Below are 21,548 nucleotides of genomic sequence, written 5' to 3' on the forward strand. Positions count from 1 at the left end.
AATATATATAATTGACCGGATGGCTGACCTGACCGGATGGCTGGCGGGGTCGCGCTAAGGCGCGACCACCGAAGGTTACCGTAGGGGTCGGTTACCTTATTTGCCGAGCCGATGAGCTAGCGCTGTCTAATTTCCACAGCTTCGCCTCGATAAATCAGTGGTAGAGCGCTTGACTTGGACGTAGGTTGGCGTGACATCAAGAGGTCCTGCCCGCGTGGAGACGCTTGTTCTTTTCTTCGTCCTTACTTGACATGTTATACATGGCTCTTTGTTTTTCAAGTAGTACTACATTTTCCTCGCTCATTATAGACCCGGTTTTTGATGAACTATTGAGGGTTGTGGTTGGAATCGATATCCAAGGAGTAATCCTACCACAAGGAGCCCCATTCCCCAATTTCTAATGTCATTTGTTGGGAGAAATATATAGTTATATTTGGCCGCAACACACAAGTCCAATGTTTCATCCAAACTACCAGGTACGATACACCACACGAAGACAAAATAGTGACTAACCAATACTACAAGCAGGCGCTGCTCAACGGTAAATTTGACCTTATAGGGAAATGAATCCTAACTGCCACTAAAGCTCGACATTTTCGTTCCAAACCGACACCCCAACAGCCAAGAACGATGATGGTTCGAATTTTGGTAAAGGTCAGGATCAAAGCCGTACTGTGTACCAAAGAAATGGCCAATCCAGTCCTCGCCCTCATTGATGAAGACATCGTCCAGCCCATAGTCGCTATCCCTGCTCAAGACTCCGAGCTGTGCTACAAAGTCCCGCCTGTTGGCGAAATGCTCGGTTCGAAGGACATGTGAACTGAGGTATGTCCCGTCAAGATCGTGGGGCGGACTAGGATGACTCTTTTGGGTTTTCCAGTGCAGACTCGGACTTGCAAAGGTGAAGACACAGAGACGAGTCCGCATTGTATGACTGAGACTGGGGTCCGTGGTCGCAGAAGCTACCAAGTCCTCCAGAACACGACGAAGGAGAAGACAGCCCTGAGAATGGGCAATCATAATGATGTGTGGGTTATGATCAGCAGCATCGTTGGTCAGTCTCTTTCGAAGCTCCTCGCAAAGGAGCTCTTGAGCTTGTTGGCTGCTTTGCGTGCTTTCGATCAAAGTCCCCTGGCCTTCTACCACTCCATTAGCGCCAGTACTCGGCGTTGCGCTGCCCGCGCCAGGATCCTGCACGTATGAGCTTCTTTGCCCTGCGCACTCGATCAGATCCCAGAGAAGGCCGTCGCCCCTGTTGAAAACGCCAGTGACCTCCCTATAGAACGCAGCTCTCAGTCTATCGCAGGCAAGCTGAAGCCAAAAGAGCTCTCCGCCAATTCCGTTGACGAATAGCCATTTCTCTTCTTTGTTGTCCACACGTGCTCTCGCAGTTGGCTTGAGCTTTTTCTTGTCAAGGTCCTTCGTGTCGTCGGGTTCCACATCCCGCTGCACGTCCGCTCCTGTATTGTACGTTTTCCGGAGCCCTATACCCAGGTCGCTCTGAAGCTTGGTCTGACCACTCATGTCGATATCCCTGAACGCCACCGGTTTGAACAGATGCTGAAGGATATATACGATTGACAATGCCAATCTTTGAATCTGGCATATCACAGCATGCTGGTTTCTGAACCGAGAAAAGTCAAGTTCGTTGAACTCAGCATACAGCACATGCTCATCGTTCCCATTGCCCTCGTCGTCTTCGCCGCGCTTCCTTCCGTTTGCCAGGTAGTAGCACTTTGAAGCCTCCACAAGGTCAAGTACAAACTTGGCGAGCTCCCCAGCTTGGTCTCTGATCAGGATCAAGGTTGTCGCATTGATTTCATTCCGGAACACGGCCTCCCTTATACTCGAGACGCTCCCCACCGCCCCAAATACGCCTCCCAGGACAGAGTATGTCAAGCTTTTCGCAGTCTCGAGAAGGAGAGTAGGCCTGATGAGGTCCGGCGAGCGCTTGATACGCTCAAAGACCGTTTCGATGAGTTTGCGGACGGATTGGTCGTCTGCGCCTCGGAATATATCCGCTGCAGAGCTGATGACGCTCTCGAAGAGGCCCATTATGAATGTACAACACCTTCTGGGGGGGATGAATTCAAGACGTGAGTTGCAGGGTGATATCTCTAGCAACGGGAAAAGCTGCGACAAAGAATTGCGACGAGAAGCGTAGCCTCTTTATATATCATGTGGAAATTGCTACCTAGCCAGACATATTCCAAGTTGACGAGTTTGGCTGTGATGTAAGATCATATCGACATTCAGCTCTAGTTATGGGTCATCTGCTCTGGGAGCGCTAAGATGATCTAGGGCTTATCAACTGCCACAGGCTATCTGCGAGGAAGTTGGTCTAGAACCATTATCTGGCTTTCTCCCAAATCATTGATGCGTAGACTGTAGATAAAGTTCCGTGTTACAAACAGTGTGCTGCATTTCGACTAGATGATTTAGGGTTGATGGGAGAGTTGCGCCACTTCCGAACCCTGGTTTGAATCTAGAAATAAGGTCTCCGACTACATTGTAGGCTGTTACCTCCATCGGTCCAGAATTTCCCCACGAGGATCTCTGGTTATTAGATTGGGCTTACCAGGTACCAGAGTATGCTGCTACCTCCTTCCTCCATTTCGGCGTCTTGACTGAACTACTATTTCCAGAAATGGCACACCACACAGGACGATGCTTGCAAATCAAGCTTGACAGTAAGACGCCTGAGCTGATATCCAGTGCCGATAATATCTCTTCGAAAGATTAAGCATGTTGGCTGGATCCGGACCATTGACAGATTCCAGTCTACTACCAAGAGAAGGAAGAACCACTACCAGGCGAGCCGGCTCTAGATGCCTGAGAGTTCAAATACGGTAGCGATATGCAGTTTTATCTTTAACTATAGGGCTTTTTCCGGATTCCCAATTTCCGGTCTATAGATACCCGTGGACAGCATTGAGAAGTCATGCCACCAGATTAACGTTTAGGTTGTCAGCATCTTCCCTGACGCCACCATTCTAATTCACGGTCCCACCAAGGTACGGGCTAACATGTGGTCCTTCTAGCTGCACAATAATCTTGTACTTTGGAGTGCCCCCTAGTACACGGTATCTTTCTTATGTCTCCAGCGCAGCCCAGGCAGGGAAGAACGACAATCGCCAAATACACATCTCACTGACACTATATATGGACCCTTGGCACCTTATTCAAAGAGGTTGTGACCTCACAGGCCATTGAATGTCTCGGAATTCATCCAGGCTAGCGGCCAAATCATCAAGGGCTTTAGAGGCACTGCGGACTTTATCCGGGGTGGCACCGAGATGTCCGGACAAGCCATGGAGGCGATCACTGGATCTGGCCTTGATGCCACAAATTACATTGTCGACTTCGACTGGAAATACTAGGCGAGCTGTAGGGATACCGATTGTCCCTGTATACGCTGAGAGAGAATGACTTGAAAACGAATAGCATGATAAACCACTTTTGATTGGCAGGGACTCTTACACCCTGGGATTATCCCCCAAGAGCCTTATAGCCCCGTGGCATTGGTCTCGACCCCCTTGTACACTGCAGACTTGGGCAACTTGTCCCACGGCGCAAACACATTCTTGCTGCCCTTCAAATGGACCCTCAGCTCCGGAAAATGCCGCATCAACACGTCCTTCATCCCAGTATCCTGCACCCAGCGAAACCCTTCTTCAGTATACATCTCCGCATTCCACTGCCCTGCAATGAACCGGTCACTCTTCAGCCGCCTGCTGGCCATGAGTATAAAAATCCGGAATGCAGTCTCACTGAACCCAAAGCCCTGGGGGAGCGGCTCGCTGTGCGAGCCCACAAGCGCGTCAACCAGTTCAATGTCACCACCATACACCTCGCTCAGCTCTGCCGCGAGCTCCTTGTTGCCACCGGTTAGCTCCTCGAATGTCTTGGGGGCTGGCATGCGCAGCAGCCGTCGGAACTGGTTGTAGCGTGGTACGCCGCGCTCGCGGTCCCGTAGGATATCTACAGTGCCCATGTCCCGGTACTGGCCGTCTGGGGTGTGGAGGTTGCGCATGAAGTCGGGGTAGTTGTTGTTGGTGATGGCGCCGGGGTAGTTGACGCCAAAGGAGTAAAAGGTATCGGCAAAGGATATACCCTGTTCAAAGGGGCTCTGCGCCTTGCTGAAGGCTGTGTCTGGGAAGGGGATGGTTGACTTGTGCTCGCCCTCTGTGGCACTGAAGAACGCAATGTTATCTACGTCGGAGTAATCAGCGAGTTGTATATGCCTTCTCCTCTATACAAGTCAAATAAAACCACAAATGCTTACCAGGAATCAGTGAATGCATTCTGTAGACGGAGACAAACTCCTCGGTCAGAGAGTACGGAGCGCCAAAGTGGTTTACCCCAGAGCCAGGAATACCGCTGATTGCTTCACCAGCCTTTGGGATCCGGCCTACCATCTTGTTCAAGGTCTCGCCGGCAAGCCCCCACCAGTTTGCGTTCATGGCGATCTGAAGAGCGGGATGGGCCAGAATAGCTGGCGTCCATTCAACAGTGTGTATCTTGGCCATCAGGGCAGAGTTGACTAGACGAGCCTTGTCGAAGATTTGGTCCCTGTGTTCCAGTAAGCGGTTTGCCTTTTTGTTCTCTCTCATACTGGTAGTCTTACCCAGTCCAATCAGGATATGCAGCACGCAGCATGTCGCAGATGGCATTGTGCTCCATGGCGAAAAGCGTATGTAGCATCTCCATACCCACCCACCAGTTATCAGTGAACCCCGTCTGGGGATTCCCAGCACTGTCGCGGGGTAGAAAGGTTACCTTGCCTTCTTTGGACAGCTCCAGTTTTCCGTCCCGATTTTTGGTTCGCAGCCGCTGTGTGGTGGCCTCACTTGAGCCGTAGATTTGCGAGCCGTCCCACCACGCCGTGTTCTCGTTCTTATAACCTGGGCATCGGATATCAACTTTGTCTAGTATCTCATCGGGCTTGGTGCGAGGAAGTACCATCCGGCCATGAGGCCATTGATCCCCTGCTGGAAGTGGAATGTCGTAGGTCTCATCGCTCTAGGTGTATAAAGTGATCAGCACGACGTGCATTTCTGAAAAACACAAGCAATGCTAATGGCATAACGAAAGAACACCAATTATACGCACAGTCTCATGTTGAAACCAATCATGAACCTGAAACTGGATCCAGGCGGCCGCAAGCAAATTCAGACTCGTCGCAGGGATAAACCCTCGCCCGGTCTTCCGCGCCATGAACCGCTCGCTAACGAGTCTCGGATTTGGCGTCCAGAGCTCCTCCTCACTTGGTTTCCCAGTGTGCTCCCTTGGAAAATTCCTTCCGAGACGCATCCCCGCGCAGCCCATGAGTGGCTGATCCAGCGAGTTGAACTTGCCGTCGGAGTTCCTTGCGTTGTTGAACCGTTTGTCTTCTAGTGGGTGGTCCACAGTGTTTCCTTGCGCATCGGCAGAAGTATACCCATCGTAGAGATTGAAGGCACGCAGCTCAACACGCAGGTAATTGAGATTGAGTGCGCCGAGGAAGCCCGGGAGTTTGTGCCATGGCACGAGGAGATTAAGGAAGTAGAAGATCTTGATGAAGAAGTGCTGGAGGAAAGTTGGCTGGGAGGAGTTTTGTGGATCCATTGTCTCAGAGTAGGTAGGTCAAGGTTGATACGTTGAATTACTCGAAAGCCTAGCTATGTGTAGGAAGGGTAGAAGATGAGGCAGAGGACTCACGGCACTCCTTAAATACTATTTGCGAGACATATACTGTATGCATATATTTCCGCCGAAAACCCATTTAGTTCAAGAAAATGCGCATCATTCATCCCATTCTCAGCCTGAGATTTGTTTGATGGCTTTGTTATCCACTAGCGGTCAAGTAGACAGGATAACCATATTGTGGAAAGATGGTAGAACTCGAGGGCGTGGTAATCTCTTGACCAACTCTTTTTCTGGTAGAAGGTGGTGGTGTACTCACTCAACCAAGATCTGGCCTTGGTGGCCGATCCACAACCTGACTATTGGCTCCTGAGTTGGTATGTTCTAGACCCAGTCCTCGCATCATGATATTTAGTAGCCAATCTCGAGCCCGGACATGTGAGAAGATCAAATTAACCTTCTGAAAACAAAATAAGTCTCAGAAACCTAATCTCGGCCCTATCAAAGTGAAGTGTGAGAGAATGTGGAAGCTTATTTAGACCCTGTATTTCCACTACCCTTCGACCATAGACCACCAACCCTAACATTCACTCCATAGTATTCCGAACCCAAGCGGCAAACAGCCCCAGCATCTCATACCAAGGCTCGACCATTCTATACACTTCCATACTGAAGCACCAGCTTCAATTGAGTCCCCCCTTTGCCTGAGAGAACGGACAAGTAGCTACAGCCCTCGCCCTGATGAGATCAATGTCACGACTCATATCATCCAATCCCTTACCCTTCTGCGTCTCCGGCCCGATCGTCATCAAGTCGTATCCCTGGGGCTGGTATCGGTCCCCGCGCGAACCGGGAACCCTGCCACCGAACAGGGTAATTAATAGCGCTCCAGGGCCCCATTTGGACCAGAATGTAGGTCGGATATACCACGGCTGCAGGCCCTTTCGGTCGAAATTGTACAGCTTTGATTTGGAGGCTGGGTTTGGGGAGCCGTGTACGAGTTTGATGGCGAGCAAGGTGGGGCGTGGGAGGGCGATGAAGCGGAGAAGGAGCTTTCGGATGGTGCGAACAAGATACAGGAGAATTGAGAGGGGAAGACTCGGACGTTCGAGACTAGATAGGGTAGGGCCTGTTAACGAGACTGCGATGGATGTCGGAAATCGTTAGCTCAGGAAGAAACTGACCAAAGGCTCGTCCTCATAACATCGTCCAGATCACCACCCAACATCTGCCGCACAGAAGACCGGACAAACCCAGGCAGTGCCGAGTCAACATAGACACGGACATATTGATCATTCGTCGCCGTCGGCCTCGCCACCTCTTGCTCGTACCGGATCGTCCACTGAACGAGTTCAACCGCAAAGTGCAGACCATCTTTCCATCCGTCTGCCGATGATGGAAGCACATCAAACGGGATCCCCATATCCTCACCTAGATTCTTGTGAAAGATACCCAGGGCACATTTCTCGACATCCGTAAACTGTCGCCACTCCTCCCTCTCCACCACGTTCAAGATCTCGGCGAGGCCGTCGCCGAGCGTATGCAGCAGATCCGCGTCAGTAATCTTGTTGGCCCGACGGTAGCGAGCGTGGCTGAAGAGGGTAGATTAGCTTGATAGACACTTTTGCAGTATGAAAAGGGTTGAATGGACCATACAGATAGTTCATCCTCGCGACGGCAGCTGCATACCGATCCGAGTCCCGAGGCTGGGACTGCGCCTCGCGTAGGAGGATCTCCGTGTCGACAGCGCGCTTCCCGGCATTCCGTCGGTTGTTCTGGCCTGTTACGGCGAAAAGCTTTGACATTGTTGGGATGCCGCCGGCCTGACTTTGCGTCAGTAAAATGGCCTCTGTAACTACCAAAATCCAGAGAGGCAACCATCAAGCCAGCCAGTCACAAATTATTTGCGTACCTTCAGTAGAGCCATCCGACGTGCCTTGAAAAATGCGCGTGGAAACTCCAGTTCTTGGAGCTGTGCTATTATTGCATGCGCTTCTTCGACTGTCATGCTTGATAGTGGTCTCGTGCCATTGGCGAATGGGGCTTGGATCTTTGCCATGCGGCGGTATCGAAGTACTTGCACTAGGGCTACATAGCCGACGAGGCCTAGTATGGCAACGGGCAGGGAATGTTTGCCCCACCCAGCAATAATTGGGGCAAAAGTCAAAGGCATTGTGTAAAGAGGGTCAGCAAGCTTCTGAACTTGTGCTCGGAATTGCTTTGGAGAAGAGTTGGCGTGGCTTTGTTGGTGGTCGGTCGATAATTTATAGACTGGCAAAAAGGAATGCATCAATTCCCAACAAAACCTCGGCCATGTTTGGACCAACAGTGCGTTTTGGCTGCTGGTTACTGGTATAGACGAGATATTGTAATCGGGTTCTTGTACCGCGGCTGGCCTCTGAAACCCCCAACCACTCAGCAAAAAGCGGATGATGAAGCGTAAAATCATTCATGAATATGGCACGAAACCAATAGTTATACACTGACATACTGCATAATCGTAAGGAACAAAATTGAACCAAATTTGGATATGCATGTGTCTAGACGAGAATAATCATCGACTAGATACTCGGTAGTCTACTCCTCTTGAAGTTTGTGATCATTGACCTTAGGCAGAAGATTATTATCATCCTCGTTAGGACAAGATACCGAGCCTAGCGTAGGAGATAAGGCGAGTGCTTTGGGATCGGGGGAACAGCCAGGATGCTGGGGATTCAGCCTTGCTACGCTTATATGTAGTCGAAGTCACTCAATGCATGTACGCCGCTTACCAAGATACGTCACAACAATCGAGGCAGATCCACTTGCGATCACAAAGACAACATTCACTTCCTTCACAGCAATGAAAAGAAAGGGTGACTGACCGATAAAAAAAAAAAAAACAGCAAAAACATACAACAGTAGGGATTCGCATGTGGTCACCCACCATACTACTAACCTACCGGCGTGTGGCTTAAGTACGGCTGAGCGGACGGGAAGCCCTGTTCTCCACACCCTGTGGTCGTATGTACCAGAATCTTCGAATTATAGTATTATGTAGACCTTAATGAATGTTATTTATCCATGCCCTATCTCAGTCAAACAGTACCGCACGTTGTGCAGCTGGTACCGTTTGTGTTGAGGAGGCGCTGTACCCATCGATTTACTGCAGGACTTGTGGCCTTCCTATAGATAGCGCGTAAGGACTCAGGATTGAGCAGCGAACCAAGTAATAAAGGTTGCGCTTGTGCCCTCTAGCTAAGAAATATAACCATGCGGCTTGCACACTGTAAACATACCACGACTACACGATGTCACCTCAATTCGTCCAGTAAACACCAATTTGGATCGGAATTCCCGACCACCCGATTACTAGGTCCTTGGGGTCGGAAGTGTCTCAAAGCGATACCCCGGAGCTCCGAGTTCTGTCACACCTAGTATACACGCTACTCCGAAATGTCTCACTCGATTAGATTGACAAATTCATTCGATTACCCGCGGCGATCCGCTGGTGCTAGTATACATCTTTTCGGAATACTTCCATATCGACGATAACGGACACCAGATACGGCATCACAATGAAACGCAGGGCGAAGTATATAAAAGCGGGCATCAGCGCACGATTGACCGTAGCCGGGGAGAGAATACAGTAACCAGTGCATCTTCTTTGACTGCCCGTTCTTCAAGATTGAGGTCTTGAGAAAGGCCGAGGCAGGCAAGGTACCATTTGCAACTGCGGAATTGCTCTTGTTTACCAGTGTCATTATCGCTGCTGCTGGTTTCAAGAAACCTGCTCTTGTATAACCAACCGAGCCCCATCCCGCACCAAGCGAACCCACCGAGTGCTAGCAAGATCATATTGGATAGATGATCTCTGGCCAAGCAGACCTCTGCTTTGTGGCGGGAAATGCCACGGCATCCTCAATGGCCCAGACGCCCAGTCGCCCTTTGTGGTTCGTCACGTATATCCATCCTGATGCGGCGCATGAGATTAACTTGCATCATAACGCGTCGGCGGCTTAGGGTGTTGTGAAATCTTCTCTTGGTGAGAATGGTGGGCTGTAAGTAGGGGCTAGAGGGTATATATTCGGGGACTGATCCTGTTGGGGACGAGGACTGGTGAGCTAATCAGACTGAGTGATGATCATGTTGTTTTAGTGTGTATACAACAGCCACTAGATAGGGTACTGTAGAGTCATTACCATTTGATTGCTAGTCACCAAGCAGTCTTTGAGGTATATAAGTGCTACACAGCTTGTGAAGGTCAGATATCTTGTGGCCCATGAGCCGCGTCTACATGATACTGTCTGAAATCGGCAAGACACTCAGGGTTCAACCAACGCCAGGATGTGCCGCTCGTTGTTTCCAGTTTATCCCTCTGGTCCACGATGCTCGGATCGGGATATATTGCCGACAATGGAAGAGGACTCTCTATTCCTTCTTTGAACATCCTCAGCCACTCGGGGTTATCGGCCGCCGTCTGATTCCACGGATCCTGGTCGCCATACACTATGGATCGAGACTCGGCCTGGAGCATCTCATCCGTGATGACTGCCCCATTGGCCTGAATATCACTCACAAACTGCGCAAGACGCCCTGTGAGATCCTCGAAGCGCGTAGGTCTCTCCCCTTCCACAAAAGCCTCAAACCGCCCCAGATTGCTCCCGCTGCCGTTCACCGCGCTAAACGGGCATAGCTCACGGGACTCGTTCCCAATGAGATACGGCGGCATTGCGTTCTCGACCGCTAGCGCAACAGCGGGCTCAAAGCCCCGACACCCCTTCCAATCCCGCATGAGAGCGCCATCGCGAAAGTGCTTTGCGAGGTGGTTGTTTCGGTCGGACCAGCGGGTGAATGTCTGTGCGCAGAAGCCGCAGCGCGATTTGATCTCTGTCTCCTGGGACTTCCACGACTCCATTGATGGGGTGAGCTGGGTGGTTTTGTGGATACTTCGCAGGTGCTGGAGGAGGTGGTCCTTGCGGTAGAATGTGCGCAGGGTTATTGGGTTCTGCAAGCATATGCTCGCGCGGTGAGAGGTTATGTGTGCCTCTGATGGGTTGACCTCGTCGCAAAAGGAGCACCGGTCTGTTCCATCTGCGGCTTGATAGACGGGTCCGGTTGGCGAGCAGGTGAATTTCTCTAGGGAGAGATGCAGGGTCTTTTCGTGTCGCGTCCAGTCGTGCTTTGTGTGGAAGGTGTCAGTGCAGAATGTACACTGGTAGCGGCGATTCTCTGTTGCTTTCGACTCTCGAGTCCGTCTTTTGTTCTTAGGCAGGATCTGAGGGGAGCTGGCTCTGCGACGGCGGCGTCGACGCGCTGGCTCGGTCAGGTAGAAGCGGCCGAAGGACCCCGCTGAACGATTCGAGGCAAAACTGTACGCCGAGGAAACGGAGCCCGAGTCTGAGTAGCTTGATTGCGCAGATCCAGGTGCAATTAAGGGCGCGTGTGATTTGGAATTGATTACTTGCGTGTCTGAGGGCTGTCTTTGCTGTTCACTGTTCACGTCGCTGTCAGCCACGGCTCGCATGATGGCGTCGAGGTGCGCAGGCTCGACTTCTGGGGGCGAGTTTCTCCATCGCTCCAGTGGTGTCTCCGGAATTCCAGCTTCAAAGTGAGCGTCTGAGAGAGAAAATATAGAATCCGGATCTGGATTTAGATCATTGTCCGACAGCCGGAGCATCTCGCTATACTGCATATCGGAAAATCCCGTTGCTCTCCACAGATCTTGTTCGAAGCCATGGTCGTTTTCAGTGAGCATTTTGCGCAGGAAAAGGCCTAGTTCATTAGGAAACGTGGTGGATTCTAATGAAGAAGATAACAGAGGACCTCACTCGGACTTGGAAATACGAGCACAAATGCGCCTTTATAAATACCACTTTGGGAATAGCGCAGTCTTTTACTTACTCTCTCAGACCACTCCAACATCTGGAAGTCTGCATGATTTTCTTCCAATCTAACACATATCTTTCCTTTCAAAATCCGCCATCGCCCGTCCAGTGACCCAACGTTGGGCAAATACACGCAGCACACATCCATGATAACATCCCACCATGGATTTACCCCGCGCGATGATCAATTATATACAGCAATATTATTTGCTGGTGTGTAAGACACGCTAATCTGTTTGCTTGCGAGTCTCCGCAGCCTAAATCAAGCTTGCGAGCCATACGTGAGGATGAAACTATCAGGACATCCAGTTTCAGGATGTCCTTTCTCGATCCTTTAACAATCAGTGCAACTAAAGATGGCTGTCGCAGAACAAGCTCTCACAAACCTACGTGCAGTCGGTCTGAGTGATGTCCTATACCTCCTTGGAGATGAAGCCTATAACGCACGCATCGCCTCATGCTGGTCGTTAACTGCACAGCTTTGGCCGTGGGCGGTTGTGCAACCGCGTAATACAGAGGAAGTGGCCAAAGCACTCAAAGCCATGATTCAGAGATGCAGATTGCCTCCTTACTACCTGGACGAACTTGGGCGAAGGAGAAGTATGGCAGGATGGTTGTAGGGGGTCGAGAGGGAAACAGTTGGAATCGAGGGGCTGTTGGCTGGTGGCGGCAAGACGTTCTATTCTTGCCGAGTTGGGTTTGCGTGCGGTATGACAGCACTAGTGATGTCTAGCATCTGATGCTAACAGATATAGATCAGGTCGTCAGCTACGAAGTCGTCCTCGCCGACGGTAGTATCGTCATCACCAACGACAAAACGAACACAGACCTATTTCGAGTATTTATAGGTGGAGGGAATGATCCGGCATTGTCACACGCTTCGACGTGGTACGCTTCCAGCACGACATATCTGGGACTGTAATCTCGTCTGTCCACAGGAATCCACGGCCGGGGTTGCCTAGGCGCTGGTGGACTTTACAGAAAATTGACGGCGGGCCAGAACGACCATGTTCTTGCCCTGCGGACCTATATGCCGAAAGCAAAAGACCATTTTATTCTATGATAATGATGAATCTCGATGTTGAAGAGAAGCCTCATACTACGCAAATTCCTTTCTATTCCTGGTCAGAAGGATTCCAAAGTGACCCCAGTCACAACCAAACTCGAGTCATTTTCGTAAACCCTCGGGCAAGCAGTATGTGTTATTCTTCCCACGTCATGTATGCGACCATCGCTAACAGAGGACAGAGATACATGGTTCTCTCTAGCCTTCAATTCCGACCCCAGAATCATCCTAAAAGCAGCATCGAAGCCCTAATTACCACCCAAAAACTCAAATCCTCGACGAAGACTTCTACTTCTCGATGGTCCTCCAACCACTTCCAGCCTCCTTGAAAACATTCTGCGGCACGCGTGGGCAACATTCTAAGTCTAGATCGCTTTACCGATGACTGCGTGCTTCTTGTGTGGGCGATTGAAGTCGAAACGCCTGAGCTTAATACCAATATTGGAGCTCCAGCACTCAAGGGCGCCATTGATGAGATCTCCGCTTACGCGGCATCTGTTAATGGGGACATTAGTTTTCGGTAACTGAATTATTGTGATGGATCGCAGGATTCGATTGGAAGCTACGGGGAAGAGAATATTCGGAAGATACGCGAGGCTGCGGCCAAGTACGATCCTACGAGAGTCTTTCAGACAAAAGACCCTGGGGGCTTCAAGATTTCGAAAATTGGAAGCCGTTCACATTCTCCAGGGCGTTGAAGTGCAAAAGGCTATATAACACCACCTTGTACAAGGGTACCACGACGCAGCACTTGCGCTTACGATATGCTTTGCTTAACGTCAAAACCTGGTACATACGACCACAGGGTGTGGAGAACAGGGCTTCCCGTCCGCTCAGCCGTACTTAAGCCACACGCCGGTAGGTTAGTAGTATGGTGGGTGACCACATGCGAATCCCTACTGTTGTATGTTTTTTTTTTGTTTGTTCCCAGTTACACTGGGAACTCATCCTAAAGCGAGCTCTTCCACCTCTTCCTATACTCCTCCGTCCTCCCAGGCTCATCCCTCGCACGAACCGCATCCTTGAAACCCCGCCGAGTGGCAAGCTGCTGGAACCCAACCCCTTCAGGCGAATTCCTCGTCAGCCCATCAAACACCGTCGCAAGCCGCTGGCTCGCCGCCACCGACCCCTCAATAACACTGTTGACAACCTGCTTCTGCATCCACAGCTGATTCACAGGAACACTCTTGATCCGATCCGTTAACAACGCAACCGCCGACTCTAGCTCCTCCGCCGGAACAGACTGCAACACCAGCCCCATCGCCGCGGCCTCCCGCCCACTCACCAGATCTCCCGTGAACAGCATCCGCTTCGCCTTCTCCGCGCCCACGCGGTACGTCCACATCGCCGTCGTCGGACACCCCCAGACCCGGGACGGAGGGTACCCGATGCGCGCGTCATCCGCCATAACCACCAGATCACAGGAGAGAGCAATGTCGCTGCCCCCCGCGACGGCTGCCCCGTGCACCTGCGCGATGGTCGGCTTGTGGCTGTGGAAGAGCGCCGCGTAGCAGTCAGTATACTCTCTCATGGACTGATAGTCCTCAAGGGGGTCGTAGCCCTTGCTGACGTCCTGGCTGCCGCTCGTTTGCCCGCGTGTCGCGGTTTCGGCGTAGAGGGCTAGGTCGTAGCCGCCGCAGAACCCGGCGCCGCTGCCCTTGACGACGATGCAGTGTACGCGGTCATCTTGGTTTGCGAGCCGTGTTGCGGCGCGGAGTTCATGGGGCAGATGCGCGTCGATGGCGTTGAGGTGGGCTGGACGGTTCAGGGTGATGTATGCGACCTTGCCGTCGGGGGAGGTGGTGTAGAGGATGGATTTGAAGGGTTGTGAGCCCATGTTGGCCGCAGAGCTTTGCAGTGGGCAGAGCACCAGCTTTCGTCTCTGTGGGATAAAGTAGGCCTGGACACAGCTCAAGTAGATTATAATGATTTACCTCGATACCTAAGAAATACCGAGTCCAAAGCGGGGTTCGGCTATATCTGTCTCGGCAGTCGGCGTACCTCAGGTTGATATTGTCATCATCAGCAGAAATGGCCCAGGTCTTAAGGAAGTCTCGAAGCCCGTGTTTTGAAAGCTGAAGTTCGGTGGACACATAGGTAGTGCCAGCTCAGGTACTGTAGCCCTAACTCGAGTGCCCCAGACCCACCTGTCTGGCCATCTCACAACGACAACAACTCAAACACGAACGTCACAGAAAACACAGTATACCAAAGTCACTCGAGACCTTATGACACTCAAGAGCAGTTCAGAACGAGTCCCTTCCGCCTCTCCACAACCTCCAAGCTAACCTCCATCCCCCTCGCCGCCCGATCCATCCGACTATCAGTCGCAAACCTATCATCCTCATCCTCGTCTTCACCCATAAATCCCTCAAGTCCATGGAAAAGGATCGCCAGAATAGATGACTTCCACAGCCTTAGGCCTCGCCGCCCGTTGGTCAACATTGTCAGACCCAGAAATACAAGACCCAGCGCCACCAGTGCAGATGGGAAGACGAGCCAGAGCCACCGCACGGATACGTAGATCTCTGTTAAGCGCACTGTGCCTCGAATCGTTGCCGTGTTGGCTGCAGCAGCCGAAGCAGCAGCAGTGGCATTGGTTCTAGAAGTAAGCCCGGCCTTTGTAAACGAGGCCGCAAAATTTTGTACAACAGTCTCGAGGCCAACCGTCGCGATCCGATCGAGAATCGGCGTCTTGAGGATTGTCCCATTTGTCAGGCTTCCCGTAGGTTTCTGGAATGTCTGACGGCCCCAATTCAGAGAAGCCGGACGAGCCATTGTACTGCGTCAGTTCTTCGTCGAAGTAGTCGTAGAGGCAGTATGTGTCGGTCGGGCAGAAGGCAAACTCGGCGCGGTTTCGAAGCTCGAGGTCGATGCGGTGGTGAGCTCGGTGCTGCCGGTGCTGGTCCCTGCTTTCCAGTTGAAGGCTGACTCTGGTGGGAGGGAGGGATCCATGCGCGGGGTTTCAAACATCGTCCCGTAATCTGGGGGTGAGGTTTCGACTGAATAGTCCCCGTTCGACACGGACATGGTGTATGTCCTGGAGCACAGAGAAAGAACGCGCTGCGTCACATTCTTCAACCGAAACGTCTGCCGCAAATCAAGCATCGGTTCCGTCCCCGCCATATTCTTGTTCGCAAACTCAAGTTCTGCATGAGCCAGGACATAGAGCGGGTTTCTCACACCCATGTACGTCGCATTCGACCCGGGACTGCCCAAAGACTGATAGTACGGCGTCCAGACAATTTGCTACGGAAATCCGAGGTTAAGAAACGTAGAGTAAGATGATATAGAGTAAGTTGGCCGTATGTCCGCAACAACCGAGAGCACTTTCGACAAAGACGATTTCTCCGAGAGACTGAGCTCGAATTCCGCCTCCTGCGGCCCAGGGCGAGTCGTGTTGACTTCGGGCCTAAACCAAAAAAGAATTGTAGACTATGTAACGTCCTCACACTGGCTGCACATTCCGACGGACTGGAAGGGCTCCCAAGTGCAGTTCCCAGAGGAACACGTAGGACGGACTTGAATTCCTCGGACCAGATCCCCGTATACATAATCGATCGAGTATCAGCGGTTAGATTCTCCGGGGGAAGAACGACGGTCTGCGGCGCAGCCGCACTGCTGGAATTCACAAACTCGATTTCCCGCACGGGATACCTGACCAGCTGCTGCATGAAAGGGTCGAAGATCAGCGCGAGCACGATAACCAGTGCGCCGAGAGACACAAGAGACTGGCCCTTGTGCTCGAGAAGGATGAATAAAGAGCCCAACAGACCGCGGCTGGCGGTGTCGAATAGCTGCATGCCGTCGAGGTGCTGCTTGCTCTTCTTTTTCTGAGTCTCGCTGCTTCCGTTGTAGAACCAGGTCCATTTTAGCTGTCCGATGCACTCGCCGATAACGAATATCAGAGACGACTTGCAGGCTGTGCCTAAGAGGGAGACAATTGCATTGAGGGTTAGTCCGTATGCGAAACTTGGGGGTGGTTTTCCGTCTGTAACCACGAGGAGAGAAACGACGGCCCCAAAGCAGGCGAGGCTGAAGATCATGGTCAGACATTCGTAGGACCAAGTATCGACTATTTGTGCAAGACGGCCCGCCGTCTTTGACTGTGTCTGTAGTTTGGTGGGCATGGGAGTATTTGATTCGGTGAGTGGTTCGTACTCAGAGGCCGGGTAGTGGTCCCCAGCCTCGGGGGTGGTTGGTTGATGGGGACATGTTTGTTTGCAATAGCTCAAGCTGAACGAAATGCAAAGCGTCACCTTGACTAGAAGTTATCTCCTTCTTAAGATATCCCCGTGGGCAAGGCTGCGAAGCTAATTCTGGATGGCGCAGCATAGATGGTTGCACGGCATGAATCCGACTTAACTGCATTAACCTAAAGTGATATAGGTGACTTGCCCCTAAACCGAAGAAAGAGACAGGTGCAAATATAGGTTCCAGCCTTAGCATCTTCTCTAGCCTGAGCTGATATCGATTGATCCTCGAGTAAGCCCTGGACCATGCGCGAGGAACTCTGTTGCACCCATTATGCGATGTTACTCCTCCTCATTTTCACCAGCCTCCCAGCTAGGTACCAGATTGGTTAGTTTCGTCGGCCCCTCTGGTTTCAACAATTACAGCGAGGCAATAGTAAGCAACGCCGAACCACTGCTGCTACCTTTTGCCAGACCGGGGCAGCTGAGGGGTACGGAGCATATTCTCGACTCGCACAGGAGATGGTTCTTCTTGATCTGATTAGAACCAGTCAGTCAATCAGAGTTTCCTCCAAGCTCAGCCATGCTGTTACACAGACTCGCTTCAGACGCAAAGTCAAATCTCTGCCAGTGTCTAAGTATAGGAATGCTGCAGGGATCAAGGAAAGCATGAAACCAGCCAAGGCCCAGCCTTGCGGTAGCCTAACCCCACTGAAGAACTTGTCAGAGCCAGTCACCGGATCTGCTAAATTTGGGGTGGATGCCGTGCTACATTAGCGTAAAGCAGGGATCAATCGAGATAACCTGGTTGATATGAGGTTTGATATGACAAATTTCTCCTCTACGTCGGCGTTGATGGAGTTCTCGACCCAGATTATGTGGGTTGTTGGCGGCGCGTTCGATAGCAGCTTTTTGTTCTCAAATGGAGAGGTCTGGTAATCGTGTAGACTGTCGAGGCAGGCTTCGAAGTGCGAGATTAGCCAGGATGGAAGGGCTGGCGCTCGCGTGTTACGGAGTGTATAATGCCTAGGAGGCCGATCCGCTCGCAGCACTCCAAGTAGCGCTGCGGAAGGTGGTAGAGGCCTCGGACCAGGGCAGTCGAGCAGGAGGAGGAGGTCGGAGATGGGTCCACCATGACAAAGTGTGTGAGAGAGGTATCGCAAACCGGCTATAGTGACTGAAATTGGTCACATGGACACTCTAATGAGCAAGCCCTAGTTAATAATGTCTTCAAATCACAAAACCCCCTCTGCTGGATCTGGGTACACCATATTACTCTTCAGAACTTCGTTCATTTAATCTCCACTATCTTGGCTTCCAACTTTGTGTAGGCTGAAGTGCCTCTAATGTAACATCGACCTAGTTAGCTCACTATCGGTAGGTCCTGCCCCACTAGCCGACCAGGAAGGATGTACTAGCTTAAGAGGCACGAAAGAGAGCAAGATATAACAGTGCAGAAGTAACTGCAGACTAGATTACAGCTCGACATATACAAAGATATAGACATGATAAGCACTCATTCAACCCGAGCCCGCACCAACGGCCAGCGTATCATATATACCAAATCAAGCCCAGGACGCCTCAAGCGCCTAGCCTCCCAAACGAATGACCATGTACCCAAGCCCCACGATAAACCAAACATACAAAGTGATATCCCAAAACGGCGTAAGACAGAGATACGGAGATAGATATGGATATGAAAGTGATATCAGAACAAAAGAGCTTATCATAGATCCTCGGAGAAGCGCGACTCACGGACGGTGCCGTTGCTTGTTCGCTTGCCGACAGTGTAGCCGATGGCAGGCGGGGCCTCGAGGGACTGCTCGGCGGCCGTGTCGCGGAGGGACTCGCGGTCGATGGAGGGGGCCGCGAGCTCGTGAACGTGGCCCTCTGCTTCGTGCCGGCGTTGGTCCTTGAGGCCACTGGCTTTTTCGACAATTTCCTGTGAGTCGCGTTGTGTGTTGAGGTACTCGCTTGGTGTCATGCCGTCGAGCTTGTTGGAGGTGTCGCCGGACACGTCGGTCTCTGTTCGCTGCCTCAGGTCTCGTGCTGTCACGGGGTTTGATCGGAGTGGTGCTGTTCGTGAGTCTCCCTCGGGGGCGTGTGCGACTCCAGATACCGGTCTTGAGCGTTGCTCGCGTTCACGCTCGCGTTCACGTTCGCCTTCGCCTTCGCCTTCTGGTTTGGTCGGTTCGGTGTCCATTTCGTGCGTGTCTGTATATTCTTCGCCCCTTGTACTGGGAGAGCGAGGAGCGTCTTGCCCAGTAGGCTCGCTCTCCTTCTGCTCTCCTTCTTGCGTCCCAACAGCAGCACCTTTGGGAAGGCTTGTACTGGAACGGTGGCCCATTCTGCCCTTGAACCACGACTTGAACTTTGAATCGCGTCTCGAGGCAGGCTCTGTCTGCCCTGCACCGGAAGCGGCGGTCTGGTCTTCAGTCTGCGTTCCTTGCGAGGGCGCGGCAGCCACAGCTGCCCCATTGACTCGTTGTTGGGTCTGGTCTTCAGTGGTCTCCTTTGGCGGTTCAAAGTCTTGGATATGGCGCGACTTTCGCTTCCAAGGCCAGACCTTTTCTTCTTTAGCCTTTTGCTCTTGTTTCAGTTGCTCTGACAAAGTTAGTATTGTGTTGATGAAGCCAGTCTAAATAAGCGAGGTGACACCCACCTAGATGATGTCTCTGCTCCATCTCTATCTCAGCTTCCCGTTCCCGCTCAAGAGCCAAAAGGTGCTGCCGATGCTCCTCGTCAAGCCGAGCCTCCACCTCCCTTGCCTTTTGACTCTGTGCTAGCTCCTCAATTTCGTCAAAGGTAGGCTGAAGTCGATGGCGTGCCAGGTCCTCTACATCGGCCATCTCCACGTACTTCTGGGCACTGATGTTGACTCGGCCTTCGGCTAGGTACTGTGTATCCATTTCTCGTATGCCCTTCTGCGCGCGCTCTTGTGCTTTCTCGTCCAAGTATTTCTGCATCGCGACGGTGCGACCGCCCTCGGTGTACATGCGCTTCTCGATGTCCTGCATAGTGGCGTCGACGTTCTTTCTTGCCAGCTCAAGCAGACTAGCTCGGTCCTTCTCCCTTTTCTCATCTACCGCATCAAGCTTCGATCGAAGAGCGGTCATTTGGGTGCGGATTTCCTTGGAACGTTCAGCATCAATTTGCTCCGTCTCGTTGGAGCCTCTGCGTCGGCGAAGAACAAAGCTGGATCGCGTGGGTTGCCGCTCTATTCCGTAGTAATTCCGGTAGCCAGCCGTCTCATCTTCCAATAGAGCCAGCTTCTCTGCCGCCCGCTTCTCGGCGACATCCTGCAGGTTGAGAGCCTGATGCAGCATCATCGTACTTGCCTGCTGCAAAGTCGCAGCATCCTGCTTTGATGGTGCCCGCTGGGAACGAGCGCGCGTAGGCAGTCTCTGAGTACCGCTTGACCCCGCTTCCTTTGACTGGCTGGTCGCATACATGTCCTTGGCCATTGACATGGAAGCCGCCTCCAATATACTTCTCCTCCGGTGGTCCTCCAGCTCAGGAGCAACAGGCGGCGTAGCGGTGAACATCTTCCGGTTCATATGGGCGTTCTGTATCCGGCTTGCATTCATATACTTGTCTAAATCGTCAAACGGATCGCTCGGATTATCGATTCTCGCAGCTGCACTGGCGCGCGCAGCCTCAGACGGCGCGGAATCAGCCCTCCGTCTCGTATCATGAGTCGCCGCCGTAATTTGTCCTTCTCGAACAGCATACATTGCAGCTTGGTACGGATATCCCCCATAGCTTGGCGATGCGGTTTTTTGCCGATCGGCGACATGCGTTGCAGGCTCCTTGCCTCCGAGATCCCACTTCCGATGCGCTATCAGCGCGGCTGCAGCCGATGCATTGCTTAACCCAGGGCGCGACGACGCTATCAGTACAATCTAAATCAGCATTCGATTGCTATCGCGGCGCGCATAAGTGGACTCGCTCACAAGTAGGCTCAGACTTCGTCGGTTCACGCATCGAAATGCTCCGCTCCGGATGGGTAACATAGAGCGCGGCCGTCGCAGCTATCAAAAGTATACATATTAGCGATGCATCTAGAGCGATCGGCAGTAAGGATCACCTTGATCAGCTAGCCGGGTGGACCGGGTGTGCGGGATGCGCTCCTGAGCTGCTGGGTTGTGCTCGACTGCTGCCATTGTAAGAAACGAAGGTTGGAGGCGAAAGTTACAGCAGCGATAGGCATTTCTGAGAGAAGCAGAGGAGGTGAGAAAGCCAGGGGAGGGGCGGTTGGTTAATAGTGGTTGGATGATGGATTGTTCGGAAGCCAAAAAGAGGGATCCAGTCTTTAATGACGTAGTGCATCTGTGCAGGTGGTTTGGGGGAAGACGCAGGAGAGGTTGCACTGCCGATCCACGGATCCTCTAAATCAGTGGCTGAACCTTGGCTGGTCGCTTGGCCTTGTAGATGGTCGAGCAGAGTCTCTGATGTCACGAAATCGTGGAATCAATGAAGAGATGAAAATGTGTTGCACTGCAACATCTCGAGGGCCGGTGTTGACGGTGGGCTGACGGCAACATTCCAGTGGTCGACCGTTTCCGTCATTTCTTCCTCGTCGTTCTTTAATTCATAGTGAGACATTCAGGATCTGAATGGATTTCCAAGGATGAACGTGTTCAATTTGGATCTAAGCTTATCTTTTACCTAGGTGGGACATGGCCACAGTCCCCAGGTCTAGATCCTACAATATACTAAATAGGGCCTCGGCCTCGCCCAATATGCTACCTAATTCAATCATAAAATATCTACGCCGTAGAACAAGTGAAGGGTATT

General features: G+C 51.9%; 8 protein-coding genes across 8 annotated transcripts; 1 reads left to right on the top strand and 7 right to left on the bottom strand.

The window, feature by feature from the left end:
- Positions 1-570: 570 nt before the first annotated feature.
- On the bottom strand, positions 571-2,137 carry BJX68DRAFT_277555 (uncharacterized protein; the record flags this gene model as incomplete). Its single annotated transcript, XM_071048352.1, has 1 exon — positions 571-2,137. Exon 1 carries the CDS (start codon positions 2,053-2,055, stop codon positions 571-573), a length of 1,485 nt encoding a protein of 494 aa, XP_070903591.1. The 5' UTR covers positions 2,056-2,137.
- A 1,368-nt stretch (positions 2,138-3,505) lies between these two features.
- On the bottom strand, positions 3,506-5,607 carry BJX68DRAFT_277557 (peroxidase family protein; the record flags this gene model as incomplete). The annotated part of the gene is made up of 4 exons (XM_071048353.1): positions 3,506-4,212; positions 4,286-4,572; positions 4,628-5,022; positions 5,113-5,607. 4 exons carry the CDS (start codon positions 5,605-5,607, stop codon positions 3,506-3,508), a joined length of 1,884 nt encoding a protein of 627 aa, XP_070903592.1.
- Positions 5,608-6,308: 701 nt separating this feature from the next.
- On the bottom strand, positions 6,309-7,798 carry BJX68DRAFT_252554 (uncharacterized protein; the record flags this gene model as incomplete). The annotated part of the gene is made up of 4 exons (XM_071042585.1): positions 6,309-6,738; positions 6,810-7,217; positions 7,282-7,448; positions 7,538-7,798. The coding sequence occupies 4 exons, from the start codon at positions 7,796-7,798 to the stop codon at positions 6,309-6,311; spliced, it is 1,266 nt and encodes a 421-aa protein (XP_070903593.1).
- Positions 7,799-9,785: 1,987 nt separating this feature from the next.
- On the bottom strand, positions 9,786-11,423 carry BJX68DRAFT_226883 (C2H2-type zinc finger protein). Its single transcript, XM_071038570.1, has one exon. The coding sequence runs from the start codon at positions 11,360-11,362 to the stop codon at positions 9,869-9,871; it is 1,494 nt and encodes a 497-aa protein (XP_070903594.1). The 5' UTR covers positions 11,363-11,423; the 3' UTR covers positions 9,786-9,868.
- A 154-nt stretch (positions 11,424-11,577) lies between these two features.
- On the top strand, positions 11,578-12,820 carry BJX68DRAFT_226884 (uncharacterized protein). The gene is made up of 3 exons (XM_071038571.1): positions 11,578-12,200; positions 12,248-12,687; positions 12,741-12,820. Exon 1 carries the CDS (start codon positions 11,849-11,851, stop codon positions 12,110-12,112), a length of 264 nt encoding a protein of 87 aa, XP_070903595.1. The 5' UTR covers positions 11,578-11,848; the 3' UTR covers positions 12,113-12,200; positions 12,248-12,687; positions 12,741-12,820.
- Positions 12,821-13,497: 677 nt separating this feature from the next.
- On the bottom strand, positions 13,498-14,792 carry BJX68DRAFT_226886 (ClpP/crotonase-like domain-containing protein). Its single transcript, XM_071038572.1, has one exon. It carries the CDS (start codon positions 14,393-14,395, stop codon positions 13,508-13,510), a length of 888 nt encoding a protein of 295 aa, XP_070903596.1. The 5' UTR covers positions 14,396-14,792; the 3' UTR covers positions 13,498-13,507.
- Position 14,793: 1 nt separating this feature from the next.
- On the bottom strand, positions 14,794-16,688 carry BJX68DRAFT_262184 (DUF3176 domain-containing protein; the record flags this gene model as incomplete). The annotated part of the gene is made up of 4 exons (XM_071044382.1): positions 14,794-15,125; positions 15,226-15,467; positions 15,530-15,807; positions 16,011-16,688. 4 exons carry the CDS (start codon positions 16,686-16,688, stop codon positions 14,794-14,796), a joined length of 1,530 nt encoding a protein of 509 aa, XP_070903597.1.
- Positions 16,689-18,197: 1,509 nt separating this feature from the next.
- On the bottom strand, positions 18,198-21,500 carry BJX68DRAFT_226888 (uncharacterized protein). The gene is made up of 4 exons (XM_071038573.1): positions 20,839-21,500; positions 20,705-20,782; positions 19,414-20,640; positions 18,198-19,355 (listed from the first exon to the last, which is right to left on the bottom strand). The coding sequence occupies exons 1-4, from the start codon at positions 20,912-20,914 to the stop codon at positions 18,478-18,480; spliced, it is 2,259 nt and encodes a 752-aa protein (XP_070903598.1). The 5' UTR covers positions 20,915-21,500; the 3' UTR covers positions 18,198-18,477.
- Between the last annotated feature and the right edge of the window lie 48 nt (positions 21,501-21,548).

The sequence above is a fragment of the Aspergillus pseudodeflectus genome, assembly GCF_044049435.1.
Source record: "Aspergillus pseudodeflectus strain CBS 756.74 chromosome Unknown BJX68scaffold_4, whole genome shotgun sequence".
Lineage (NCBI taxonomy): Eukaryota > Fungi > Ascomycota > Eurotiomycetes > Eurotiales > Aspergillaceae > Aspergillus > Aspergillus pseudodeflectus.